Raw genomic sequence first — 12,540 nt, forward strand, 5'->3', positions numbered from 1 at the left:
ACTAGAAGAACATTTCCTTCTGGCTTCATCAGTGTCTGCCAGCAGACAAGCTCAAGAGGAGGAAGTAGCATGTGCTATAATATAATACATGGAACATGTGTCTAAACCACAGCTGGGCAGTATGACAAGTGAGGACCTGTGTCCTGGGTGGACTTGGAGGCAGGGAGTTAAATGACTTCACCTACAGCAACAACGACGCCGTGTCGTCTCAGAGTGCACTCAAGGAGAGCTCACTGGTCATGGAGTGTTGCTACACACGGCCTCTACCTCATCCCAATACAAGTGCGTTCACTTCACAAGTCACTTGTTTACTGTGTCTTTTCCAGTGGGTTTTAGTTCAACGTGCATTTGTGGAATAAGTATGTTACATGAACCCACGAGTCTGTTAAAGGATCTCAAGAATTTGCTTACATGAAAGGGGTAAACACTCACTGACATAGGGTAGATGCCACCTTGATCCAGCTGCTGTGTGAATCAGGGGGGCTGAGGTCCAACCACCCGAAGAAGAAAACAAGAGTGTGACCCTTCCCACTCAGCTTATTAAGGGTCACATAGGCAGACAAGACCATACCCTAGGGCTTCCTGCCCTAAAGGTCATCGGCTAAACAAATCGAAATCTTACAACATAAGCAAAATCACTCACTGAAAGGTTTTTGAAGGCAGTCATGGACTTTTGAATATCTTGTCTATCAGGATGATAATCCTGTGGATAAAAGATAGACATGACAAACAGTCACACTGGAAACATCCTGGAGACTATCCTAAAACTTCTGATACTGTTCAGTCCTTATTAGCTTCTCAGTGGCTGGGGGCTGCTCATCTTTTAAGGGATCATGGCACCAACAGACTTGAGGAAAATTAATTTGGAACAAAACTGCCAAGAGGGGTCAGCAGGCAATGCTGTTCTGTAAATAAAGCCTCATGAGAGCATGGCCCCATGCCTGCTTACAGCCATCTCTGACTGCCCTGTCCTCTAAGGGCAGAGCTGAGCTCAACAGTTCCAAGGAAGGTCCACAGACACAGCCAAGCCTAGCGATAAGCAGGCCCAGGGTCCCTGTCAGCTCTGTGAGCTGCTATCCCAGACAACAGACGTTCCCGTTATCACCCTGCAACTCGGGCTCCTACTGCTTGTAGCTCAACTCTGGCACAACACCCGGCACTACTTGAACATGACACTCTGCAGCTTCTGGAGCACTTGGGGAGCAGATGGGTACAGGAGGGTGTTGGAGGAAAGAAAAAGACGATACTTTCTTCTACAGCTGGATGAGGAGAAAACCTCCACGCTTAACAAAGTCCCTCTGAAAACCACTCAGTTACAAACTCTAGACGAGCTCTGGGGTAACCTCACGGACATGAGGCCTGACAAGGCTCAGGGTCTCAGGGAGCAGCAGCACCTCCATGTGTCTCTCCAGCTCCTTCAGCAGTGTTGGGTACTTGTCCAGGCGCATGAAGGGCTTGCTGAGGCCAGTGGTCAGCACCAGGATCCCAGGACTGCTGGCACCTTTTGATTCCATGAACTCACCCAGGTCCTCACTGAGCAGCAGGGGTAAAGAGGGAAAGAGAAGAGGCTCCAGTTAGGGACACAGGGCCAGGGCTTGTGTTACAGACAGAAATGTCCTATGGCGATGGCTGCAGCTTTACACCCACAGATGCGCCAGTTACCATGCAATGTGAAAAGTCCCCGACAGCACTCTCACCTCCATCCCACTGACAGGGCCCTGGGCATGCTGGACTCGTGGAGCTTTTACCAGTCCTCAGAGGTGTCCAGAGTACAAACTGGTAACAGCATCCTTCCATAAGCTGTCTCTGAGCCTCAGAGACCTGTGGGAGGGGGCCACACCCTGACGTCCTAGTGACCTGACCTCATTCTCTAGGAGCAGTAGTGGGTATGGAGAGCACGGCACAGGGCCGGGCAAAGGCTCTGGCATGGGGAGACTGCCACAGCATCACCCCAACTCACGCCCACAGAGTATGCAGAAAGCAGGTGGGGACTTACGGCATTCCCAAAATTTAGAGTGCATTAAACCAAGTCTTAAACACTCCCCCCTTCATAGTCTTCTCACTGCTCAGCAGAGTCCCTGGCAACAAGCAGGGTCTAGGGTCCTCAGTTTCCATGGGCCCTCAACTGGGGTCAGTTTTCTCATGGCCCACCTGCTGAGTTTGCTCTAGGTTTAGGGTTCTGCTAAGAACAGTATCTCCACCCTTATCTGCTCTCCATAAAGCACCACAGTGAGTAGGAGAGATGCCCATTTTACCAGCTTTCTCTGAAACAAGCAGTTGATGAGGTACAGCCCATAAATCCACCAAATTCAGAGTCCTTCTCCAAGGGAAAACGGGCCCCAGGCAGTAAGGTGGTCCAGGGTTTAGTGAGGTTGTCATAATACAACTCAGAAGTCTTCAGAACAAAGCAGACTTTAAACATGCCATGTGATCTGCACACAGCACTCTGCTGCTGCCAGGAAAGACATCCACAGCCAAGAAAGGAAACAGAACTACACCAAACTTCCCGGGCAGTTTCACCTTGTAGCTTCTTAACATCGTGATTAAGAAAATAATTCACTATATAATTCTGACAGAATGATGGTAACAAACCAGTGAAAAATGTGTTCTTAGAGAATAACTTAAAAACCTCCCTCAGAACACGTGGACCCTAGGACCCTGTGTCTACCATCAACAAAGGAAAGGTTCCCATGGGCACACACATCAGATATATAGACAGGGGTAGGGATAGGCTAGACTGCTTGCTGAGGGCCAAGTCTAACAGCTAAGAACACAGAACCGAAACCCAGTGTTTGCACATTCCCACCAGTGAACTACACCCCAGCTTACAAAAGCAAAGCTTTCAGATAGCTCAGGCATCAAAACACAACCTACTGGCCATGGTGTGGCAGCTGAACAGTCGTCAGAGTAACAGGGAAGCAAAGACTAGCTAGCTGGCCCGGCAACTCAGCAGAGAGAACAATGCAGAAACAGTGATCAGACACGAGAGTGCATGATTCTAAGCACCAACTTACGCCTCAGGAGGGTGATGGGATCTGTGGCAGGCTGAGGGGGACCGCTCACAGCTCAGGTACCTCAGAAGAGCACACAAACACCACATCCTGCTATATCTGCTGGCTCAGAAGGACTCTCCTCTTTACAGCTCAGGATCTCACACCCAGTTGTTCCAGGCTGTTCAGAGCAGACCCCAAGGTCCCCACTCCACAGCCAACATGCCACGTTGAACAGCAGCTGGGACACTCCCCAGCCAAACACCTCATCTGTGTCCTTCCCCCCTGCTATTTTGAGATACTGTGTTTGCCTTTCAGACGAGACCCAAATAGTCACTGGGGTAATAGCAGAGTGGAGGTGAACGGCACTGCCCACTGCATTTCTCCTCAGCTCTGCTACTTTAACCACCTCCCTCCCACAAAAAGGACGTTAGACCAGACACTCTCCTGTGTGCGGGGGTGGGGATAGAACATCTCACTAGCTCTACATCTCCTGTCTCACTACATCATTAATTCTTACAGAACATTTACAGACACAAACTTGATACCTGGGTTTTGCTTTTGTAAAATTTTATCATTTCTAAGCTCGAAGGGGGTCAATGAAGCAAGTAACTGAATATAAGCTTCACACTAAAGAGAACACCCGGGGAGGAAGAAGGAGAACACGGGGCAGGCTTCTACTTTCCCTCTGACTATGAAGCACTCCAGCTCCTTCCCTTCCACTCAGAACTACAGGTGTTGAACAGACGGGGTCAGCAACACCGTGATCCTTGCACACCTGAGCACACCAATGAGCAGAAAACATCCAGGCCACTTAGTCTTCTTACCCAGTTCAGACAACAAAATCACAAGCCTCAGTGTGTGCTCTGGCTGACTAAGGCGTGCGTGGTCCTCTACTACTTATCACAACTCCACGAACAAGGGCTCTGCCACTCTGGCCTCTGCTGCATTTCCAGGAGGCCGGCCAGGCTGGTTCACCCCAAGGGTTACTTGTTGTGCTCCACTATTTTAAAGCAGATTCAGTCGGGAACCCACGCTGGCCTCCGCTGCATTTCTAGGGAGGCCAGGTCGGTCCACCCAAGCTATTACTTGCTGTGCTCCAGTTTTAAAGCAGAGTCCAGACAGGAACGACTAAAGCCGCTGGGATAAAAAGCGCACACATCTTGATGCTGATGCACACTTTCCAGTAACAGCTCTGAACACACTGAACTGCTGTTCACAACAGAAACCACATCATTTCTTCCGATAACAAAGTTGCCGTGATAACAAACATAGAAATGCAGAGCCTCTTCAAGCATAAGAAGCCAGAGTTTGCTAGACATTTGCTCGGTCTCCTGGCATGATACCAGCACTCACCATGAGACGGCTCAGAACACCTGAAATACCCAGCAGTCTTTCCTCCTGACTCTGTAAAGAGGGGAACCCTGCACGTTAACTCTGTGCAGACTGGAAGGCTCAAGCACACGGTTGCAACCGAATGCTCTGCCTGCAGACAGTCCTCACCTCCAGCAGCCGCTGCTCCCACAACTGCCCAACCCAATCCAGTCTCCAGCACTCCCACCCGCCCAGGAGAAAGCTAATTTCTGAAGCCTCTAGGCGGCCAGCAGCAACTTCCTAAGCATTTACCAGTTCCCCTCGATGCTAAGGAAACGTCAGAAGGACCCTCTTCTGTTCTGTTTTTCTGTTTAGTTGTTTGGTGTGGGGTGTGTGCGTACACCCGTGTCTGGAGATGAGCACATAGGCAGGCACACATCAACAGTCCAGGGGAGGATGATGGTTGCCCTGCTCTATTACCTCCACCATAATCCTGGGACACAGGTCTCTCATTTAACCTACAGCCAATCTGGCAGTCAGCAAGCTCTAGCAATCCTCCTGTTTCTGCCACCACAGCAATGGGGCTCCAGGGGTTAAACATGTGGCCACGTTGCGCATTTTTAACATGGGTGCTGAAGTCTACACCCAAGCCCTCGTGCTGTATGGCAGCACTGTTACCCATGAACCACCTGTCCAGCCTGTGGTGGCCTGGATGAAAATGGTCCCCATAGACACATAGGGAGCAGCATTATTGGAGGTATATCCTTGTTGGGGTAGGGGTGGCCTTGCTGGAGGAGGGAGAGGGAGAGAGAAACAGAGACAGAGTGTGTGTATGTAGGGCTCTGAGGTCTCAGAAGCTTAAGCCAGGATAAGTGGTTCAAGTCTCTTCCTGTTGTTTGCCAATCCAGATACAGAATTCTCAGCTCCTTCTCCAGCACCATGTCTACCTGCACACACCACCATGTTTCCTGCCATGGTGATCATAGACTAATCCTCTGAACTGTAAGCCAGCCCCAATCAAACATTTTCTTTTGTAAGAGCTGCTGTGGTCATGGCGTCTCTTTTTAGCAATAGAAACCTAAGACACAGCCCTAGAACCCTTTCCTTTCACAAACACACCAACCAGCCTTTCGGATTTTTAAACAGATGTTCAAGCACTTAATTTTGAGGGCAAAATAAACTTATCCTTGTTTAGTCTGAACATTGTTACATGGGTCCAGAGCTGCCCGCCTCCCTTCTGGCCCAGATATCCCAGTCAACAAACCTATGTTCTGTGAGGACGCTCACAGCAGACGGGTGGTTGGCACAGTAAGCGAGGTACAGGGTCCTCATCTGTGGCATCAGGCTCAGGAAGCAGCCGCCAACTCTCTGCTGGGCCTCAGGAGACCTGGAGGTGTGAAACAGAGACACCATCAGACAGGAAGAAACCAGCAAGGGGCAAATGCACCAAGGTCTTCCCCTCTGCCCAGACTCTATACCTTTCTGGCCCTGCCCACTCCCCTACAGGATGAGGGACTAACCAACCTTTGACTTTGACAGTGTCCAGAAGGCCAAGTTGGCCGTTCCTCATGACTGACCAATCTAGCCAAACCTATGTTCTCTGTGTGGTTAGGAAAATATAAGTCCTGAAGTCTCAAATACTGTATACAAAGTTAGAAGTGACTACACATGGTTGCCTAACTAAGATTTTTACACAGGTAGTAACGAAGTATCACAAGTACTAAAGACACCTGTCACCACAGGTGACAGGGGCTGGAGATGAGCCACTTCTTCCCAACTCTAGGCAATGGCAATAGGTGACAGCATTCTAAAGTTTAAAGTCGAGAACAAGAAACAGCCAACTGGAGCCCCGCGTGGAGACGGAGTGGAGACGGCAGTGAGACCAGGCATCAACCAGCAGGACACAAGTAGGCTACATTCAGGGGTCACTGGGAGCTTGAGGGGCTTTCTTTACCCATCTCTCCAGACTGTAGGCCTAGGACAGGACATCATGCTACTAAAAGGGAGCCTGAGAGGATATCCCCAGGAGTCCACATCCACCAGGGTCTCAGTACACGGTAGGAAAGAGGACTTCCTGCTCTCTGGGAACTCTGACCCAGAGAAAATAGGAGCAAAGCTATTCATACCAGAACTCCTAACCAAAGCCAAATCAACAAGTCTTGACCCAAGTCAGTGCTGCAAAAGCATTTTATGTTAGTCTCAAGTATAAGCAGCTGTGCTGGTCAGTTTTATGTCAACTGAACACAGGCTAGAAACATGAATGACAGGAGAACTGTTGCAGGAGGTCCTTCCGCTCCTCCAGCCTATAGTCGCTGAGATACCAGCCCATTGGGGCGTGGTCTCTCTCCCTTTAAAAACGCGGCCACTTCCCTCTACTCTCTCTCTTCACTTCCTGCTCCGCTGGCGACTAGACTCCCTTCCTGGTTGCGCAGAGGGCTGTTGTCTGGGACGGTGATCTGTAAGTTTTTTCCTCTTTAAATAAATACCACCCTATTAATCGTAATTCCAAACTGGCGTGGCACTGTTTGTGACTTACGCCTTCAGAGAACCTCTACTGAGTAACTGCCTCTACAGGAAGATCTGCAGGCAAGCCTCCAGAGTGTTTTCTTAACGAGCTGACCACGGTGGCTCATACCACCCTGGGACTATAAGAAGGCAGGCTGAGCAAGCCAGTAAGCAGCATTCCTCCATGGCCTCTGCATCAGCTCCTGCCTCGGCCTCCTCAGTCATGTGATAAAGGATATATAAGTCAGAATCTTTCCTCCCCAAGATGTTTTTGGGCACGATGTTTCATCACAGCAGTGGAAACCCTAACTCAGACAGTAGGCAGGGGACTGACAAAAACTTCTGCCTAACAAGATGGAAGGGCCAAAAGGAAGACACTGAAGACGACAGCTTCCATGGACATTTGTGGCACGGGGTTGGGGTACACATGGGCCATGGACAGAGCAGGCATTAGACAAACGTAAGGCTCTGAGACCAATTCCCTGCAGTGCAAATAAACGTAAACGAGAAACAGCACAAAGCGAGGACAAGAAAAATGAAATAGTAAGAGAATAGAGTTCTAACCCCCCACCCCACCAAGACTAGAAAACAGTTTAGACAGCAGAGGGATGCTGCCCTGCACCATTAGAGTTCCAAAATGGAAGAGACAAGTACAGGCAAATTAAAGAAATAACCATGAAACTGGGCAGAATGCCTGAGCAAGATGCCAGTGCCCATATAGGAAGTGGCCCCCTCCCATGTGCCAGGGTACGCACTAACCCAGACAGGCAGCACAGAATCTCAAGTCAGATTCTAGCAAGAGCCACTGGAAGCTGAAACAAGCCTCACAAAGGGCTAAGTAGCTCAAGGGTCCTCAGCACCACACAGACTCAACACAGCAACACGAAGATGGGCTCAACTGCATCCACCGCAACCCAAGCCTGTGCTGACTGCCCGCCCAGAGCACACACCCCATTAGAAAGAGAATCAACCACACAGAACAACAAGAGGGCCACCACAAAGGAGGCATGGGACCTGAGGAAGAGGCTGGGACTGCACCAGTGAGGGTGTCATCTCTGCTCTGCTTTCCCTCATGAACCAAACCCTAGAGCACAAAAAGTGCTCTCCGCTGCTGAGCTGTCTCTCCAGCCCCAGGTTTTATTTCTTGGTGTGGATATCTTAATTATCTTTCCTATAAAACAACAGGATGGGGAGATCATGTATTTTTAAGCAGCACTCTACTCTCGGACCACCGTGGCACTATCTGGACGGTGGAGAGCGAGAGCAACAGGTGTGTTTTTATATTCCTTTCGTTAGACATTCATTCATCTGTTATTTGGAGGAGGTTACAGTGCACTGCACAACCATTGTGAGGATGAGCCTGAGAAGGTCTGGTTCCCAGCATCCACACGGAGCCTCACAAGCCTCTGTAATTCCAGTTCCAGGGGATCCAATGTCCTTCTCTTACCTCGACTGATACCAGGTACACACCTAGTATACATACATACATATATACATGCAAGCAAAGCACTCATACACAAAAATAAATACATTGTTTTATATAAAACAAAAACCTAAGGACCAGGCGGTAGTGGTGCATGCCTTTAATATCAGCACGTAGGAGGCAGAGGCGGGCAGATCTCAGTGAGTTCAAGGCCAACAAAGTGAATTCCAAGATAGCCAGGACTGTTAGACAAAGAAACTCTGTCTGGGGGGTGGGGGGGACAAACAAACAAACAAACAAAACCACTAAAGCAATAACCTGAGTATCACATCCAAGTCTTTACATCACTCAAGAAATTCACTAGTTCAGTCTCTGCCTAACTGACTCACTGGCTAGACAACTGCCTGTCAACTGTGTTCAACAAGAGAAAGACAAGGAGAAAGGAAAATCAAGTGAAATGCTCTGTTTCCTGCAGACGGCCTCTGGGAGCAGAGGCGAACCGGGGTGACAAACCTGCAGGCAGAGGCCAGAGCGGACTTCCCCAGCACAGGGCGCAGACCTTCCTTCACAGGCCAGCAGGCTCACTGGCCCTCCAAGGTCAGCTGTATTTTGCTATGGCCTCACAAGAGGGACAAGGACCAGGAAACTGCAGGAGCATGAACCACAGCCATAGCCACCTGCAGAGTCTGAGAGGGCCCAGGGCTTCCAGAGTTTTTCCCTGCCTTGGGCCAGACTGCAGGACTAGCCAACTGTACACTTGACACCCTGCCTCAAGACATAAGCAACTCAAAACTGGTCTTGTGACCTTATCCCCAATCTCTGCCTTGCCTTCCTAAGGTAACTGGCACCAATATTTCTCAATCAGATGGACTAAAAAACCCATGTCCATGTCGCCAGAACACATGCTAAACTTCAGCTATTTTACCAGGAGCTAAGTAACCAGAAGCTACCACACATCTATGATGCTACTCACCAGAGAAACTGAGGCAGAAGGAGCACAAGCAGAACTCAACACCGGCCTGGTACCTTATCAAGAACTTGCTCATTTTTTTTTAAATTTTAATTTTATGTGTATGGGTGTTTTGCTGGCCTGTATGTCTGTGCACCCACTAAGCCACCTCTCTGACCCCAGAATTCATTTTTCTGTAGAAGCAATTGGTAAGCCATGCCCTACATTCCCATCACAGGTGCTGTGAAAGAAATGCCATCCAGTAGGAATACAGTCAATCTAAGGAATTGTCACCTGAAACAGTATGTCAAAGGAAGTTTAAAGTCAAACACATTCAAGAGTACTCAACACCAAAAGTGATTTGGAGGCAGCCCAGAGACCCTAGGGGGTGGGGAGATCATCTCAGAACCAACCAGTATTTCACCATGCAGAGAGGGATGTGGGCTGTGTAGAGGTTGCTGCATTTCTTTATGCTGCATTTGCCTAATGATATAAAGATGTGTTACTGTTTCGCCTTGTCTGCCTAATGTACCTGATTGGTCTAATAAAAAGCTGAATGGCCAAGTGCTAGCAGTAGAGGGGGAGGCAGGGCTGGCAGGCCAAGAGGAGGCATCTAGGCTCAAGTGAGAAAAAGAAAAAGATGCCTGGGGCCAAAAGGCAGCAGACAGACAGACAGACAGACACAGAAGAAGCAGGAAAAATAGGACATACAGAATGAATAAAAGGTATAAAGCCTTGAGGCAAAAAACAGAAGAAGAGAAACAGGTTAAATTAAGTTATAAGGGCTAGTGGAATGGACTTGTAAGCTTTTGGCAGGTCACTTACTTGGTACATTCTTCTAAGGACTGTACAAGCACTTGCTGGAAGGAAGATATTTCTTCTAGATTTCCCATTAAATATGAAGTGTTTGCTGAACTCAACCTAAGGCCAAGAAAAACAAAAGCAGAATTCTATCATTGGTCTAACTTTGCATCCTGGTTTTGAACCATGAAGCCTTACTGTGGGCCGTAACCTAATGACCATAATGCTGTGTCCAAAGCAAGATGGTACTGTGACATCCCCCTCCCTCCTCTGCAAACAGCAGCACAGACTGAGGGACTGGCTGGCACTCAGCACTCTGCAGTCAACTTACTTCTCGCTGGTCTGCAGGGGCCGCAGGTAGGTAGAAAGCATAGACTGCAGCTCCTTAGAATAGTCATGCTCTGTTTCTAGGATATTCTGTAGCACCTGCAACAATAATAACCCCATCATTCACATTGCAAGAGTTATTTGCCATAATGTATAACCTTTAGCAAGTTCATCGTCACTGTTCAAGTCATATTTTGTTACTAATACATTTACTCCTCTGTGGTTATTAACTACTAACCCTATGTAATGAATTATTACCACCAGATGTCTGACTTCACCGTACTGACAACAGGTATGCCTAGGTTGAGTGAGATCACATTCAGTCCTTGGACAAGGAAGGCAAGGTCTGCTTAAATCACAAAGAACTGTGACAGTCCCAGAGCACTGATGAACTGACGTGTCTCAAAAAAAGCCACCACCAAGTATCGCACACAAAACCACCTATGTGGTCTACAAGCAGGAAGCTAACTACAATAACAGGTTTCAGGGGGTGCAGGGTTACACATCAACACACTTGCTGACGCTCCCTGAACTAGATAAAATCTGTTCTTTACTGTATGCAGCTGAACATCCCTACGCAAAGCAGCCCAAATCCAAAGTCATCAAGAATCTCGAGCTTTTGAGTTCTATCAGGATGCTCTAAGTTTTAGACTTTGGACAACTGCAGAGTTTGCATTTAAGAATGTTCAACCAGTAAAGTCTATGCAAGTATTCCCAAACCCAGACTGCAAAATCTGACAAAAGTTCTGGTTCCAAGCATAAAGACAATGGACACAACCTGTCTGTAGGACATATCTCAAATACATGAACATCACTTTTTAAACCAATGGGTTGCAACCCTCTGGGGTCAAACTACCTTTTCACAGGGGTTGCATGTCATATATCCTGCATATCAGATATTTTACATCACAATTAATAACAGTAGCAAGATAATAGTTATAAAGTAGCAATGAGATTAACTTATGTTATCACAACAGGAGGAACTGTATTAAAGAGTCTCGGTGTTAGGAAAGTTGAGAACCACTGCTTCAGACTGAGTGAGTCTAAATAAACTTGTGAGAAACAGTGGCTTTCATCAGAAAATACAATGTCTCAGATCAACCCACACACAACAATACTGAAGATGAAGGGCCTACCCAAGTAAAGAACCTTTAAATGGACATTTTTTTAAAGATAGCACAGTAATTATAAACTAAAGGTAAAATAAAATCTTTCCAAACTTAGCAAAAACTAGTGAGCTTCTAATATTTCTAAATAGATAAACACAAAGTACCAAACAGATGAGCTTAAACAAATGCTTCCCGCCAGAAACCACCACCTCTACAGCCAACCAAGCATGACAGAAGGTGTGGACTTCTCCAGGGCCAGGGCTACAAGCACTAACTCCAACACACTGCCACCTGTCCTTGCACCTAGCAGTAATCAGAAAACAGCAGTCCTTAACCCCTGAAAAAACACATCCTTCGTTTAAGTCTGATATGAAGACCTGTCATCTCGGCCACTCAGGAAGCCAAGACAGGACAATTACAAATTCAAGATCTACTTGGCTTATGTGGCAAGTTCAAGGAGAGCACGAGCAACATGGGCAAACCGGACAACATGGGCAAACCGGACAACATGGGCAAAATGGATAAACTGTTTCCAAATGATTCAAGAGGGAAAGGAAGAGAGGATGAACTGGGGACCTAGTCCCTGGCAGCCCAAGACCTGGGATCAAGACCCAGGAGTAGGACGTCCCCCCACCTCCCCATCCCTATCCATACATATGAAGTTTCCTTTTCTGAGCCGTTAGTGCCTTCTATATTAGACACCTGGTGAACTGCAGAGCCAAAGAGTCACCAGCCCCACAGGGCAGCTCCAGACCCAAAGGGGAGAAATCAGAACTCTTCAGGGTCCCTCCTCAGCCTTTTCCATCCCGCCCTTTAGACAGCCGGGGCTTCCTGAATACTCTGTACTACCTGCCTCACAATGCCCACACACACCTACCAACTCAACACACAGACTGCACAAGATGGCCAAGACAGCAGCACTGTGTCTTTCTGACCACTCTGAGGAATCTCAACTCAGGTTTAAACACTTCAGCCTTCATAGGCACCATCTGACTGCTCTTCAGGGCAGCACTGGCTCTGTGAGCTCGGAGGAGATGAAGTGCCATGAGCAGCTTACACACTCAACCCCAAGAAGAAACACCACGGGCTCTGTCTCTGCTGATGTCCAACTCCAGCTTCATT

General features: G+C 48.1%; 1 protein-coding gene across 6 annotated transcripts in view; it reads right to left on the reverse strand.

Moving 5' to 3' along the window:
* The window catches only part of Arhgef7 (Rho guanine nucleotide exchange factor 7), a 103,594-nt gene that overhangs the window by 25,160 nt on the left and 65,894 nt on the right, over window positions 1-12,540 (reverse strand). For all 6 annotated transcript variants that reach the window (XR_007590820.1, XM_050136914.1, XM_050136910.1 and 3 more), the window contains 5 exons: window positions 10,314-10,408; window positions 10,007-10,102; window positions 5,569-5,691; window positions 1,395-1,533; window positions 644-703 (listed from right to left, as the gene is read on the reverse strand). Coding sequence is in view for 5 of the 6 variants with exons in the window: in XM_050136914.1 (XP_049992871.1) it covers window positions 644-703; window positions 1,395-1,533; window positions 5,569-5,691; window positions 10,007-10,102; window positions 10,314-10,408 (513 nt within the window). In the remaining variant the exon portion in view is untranslated. The remainder of the gene's footprint in view (window positions 1-643; window positions 704-1,394; window positions 1,534-5,568; window positions 5,692-10,006; window positions 10,103-10,313; window positions 10,409-12,540) is intronic.

Source organism: Alexandromys fortis, unplaced genomic scaffold (assembly GCF_014885135.2).
Source record: "Alexandromys fortis isolate MF-2015 unplaced genomic scaffold, M_Fortis_MF-2015_v1.1 scaffold_3, whole genome shotgun sequence".
NCBI classification, from domain to species: domain Eukaryota; kingdom Metazoa; phylum Chordata; class Mammalia; order Rodentia; family Cricetidae; genus Alexandromys; species Alexandromys fortis.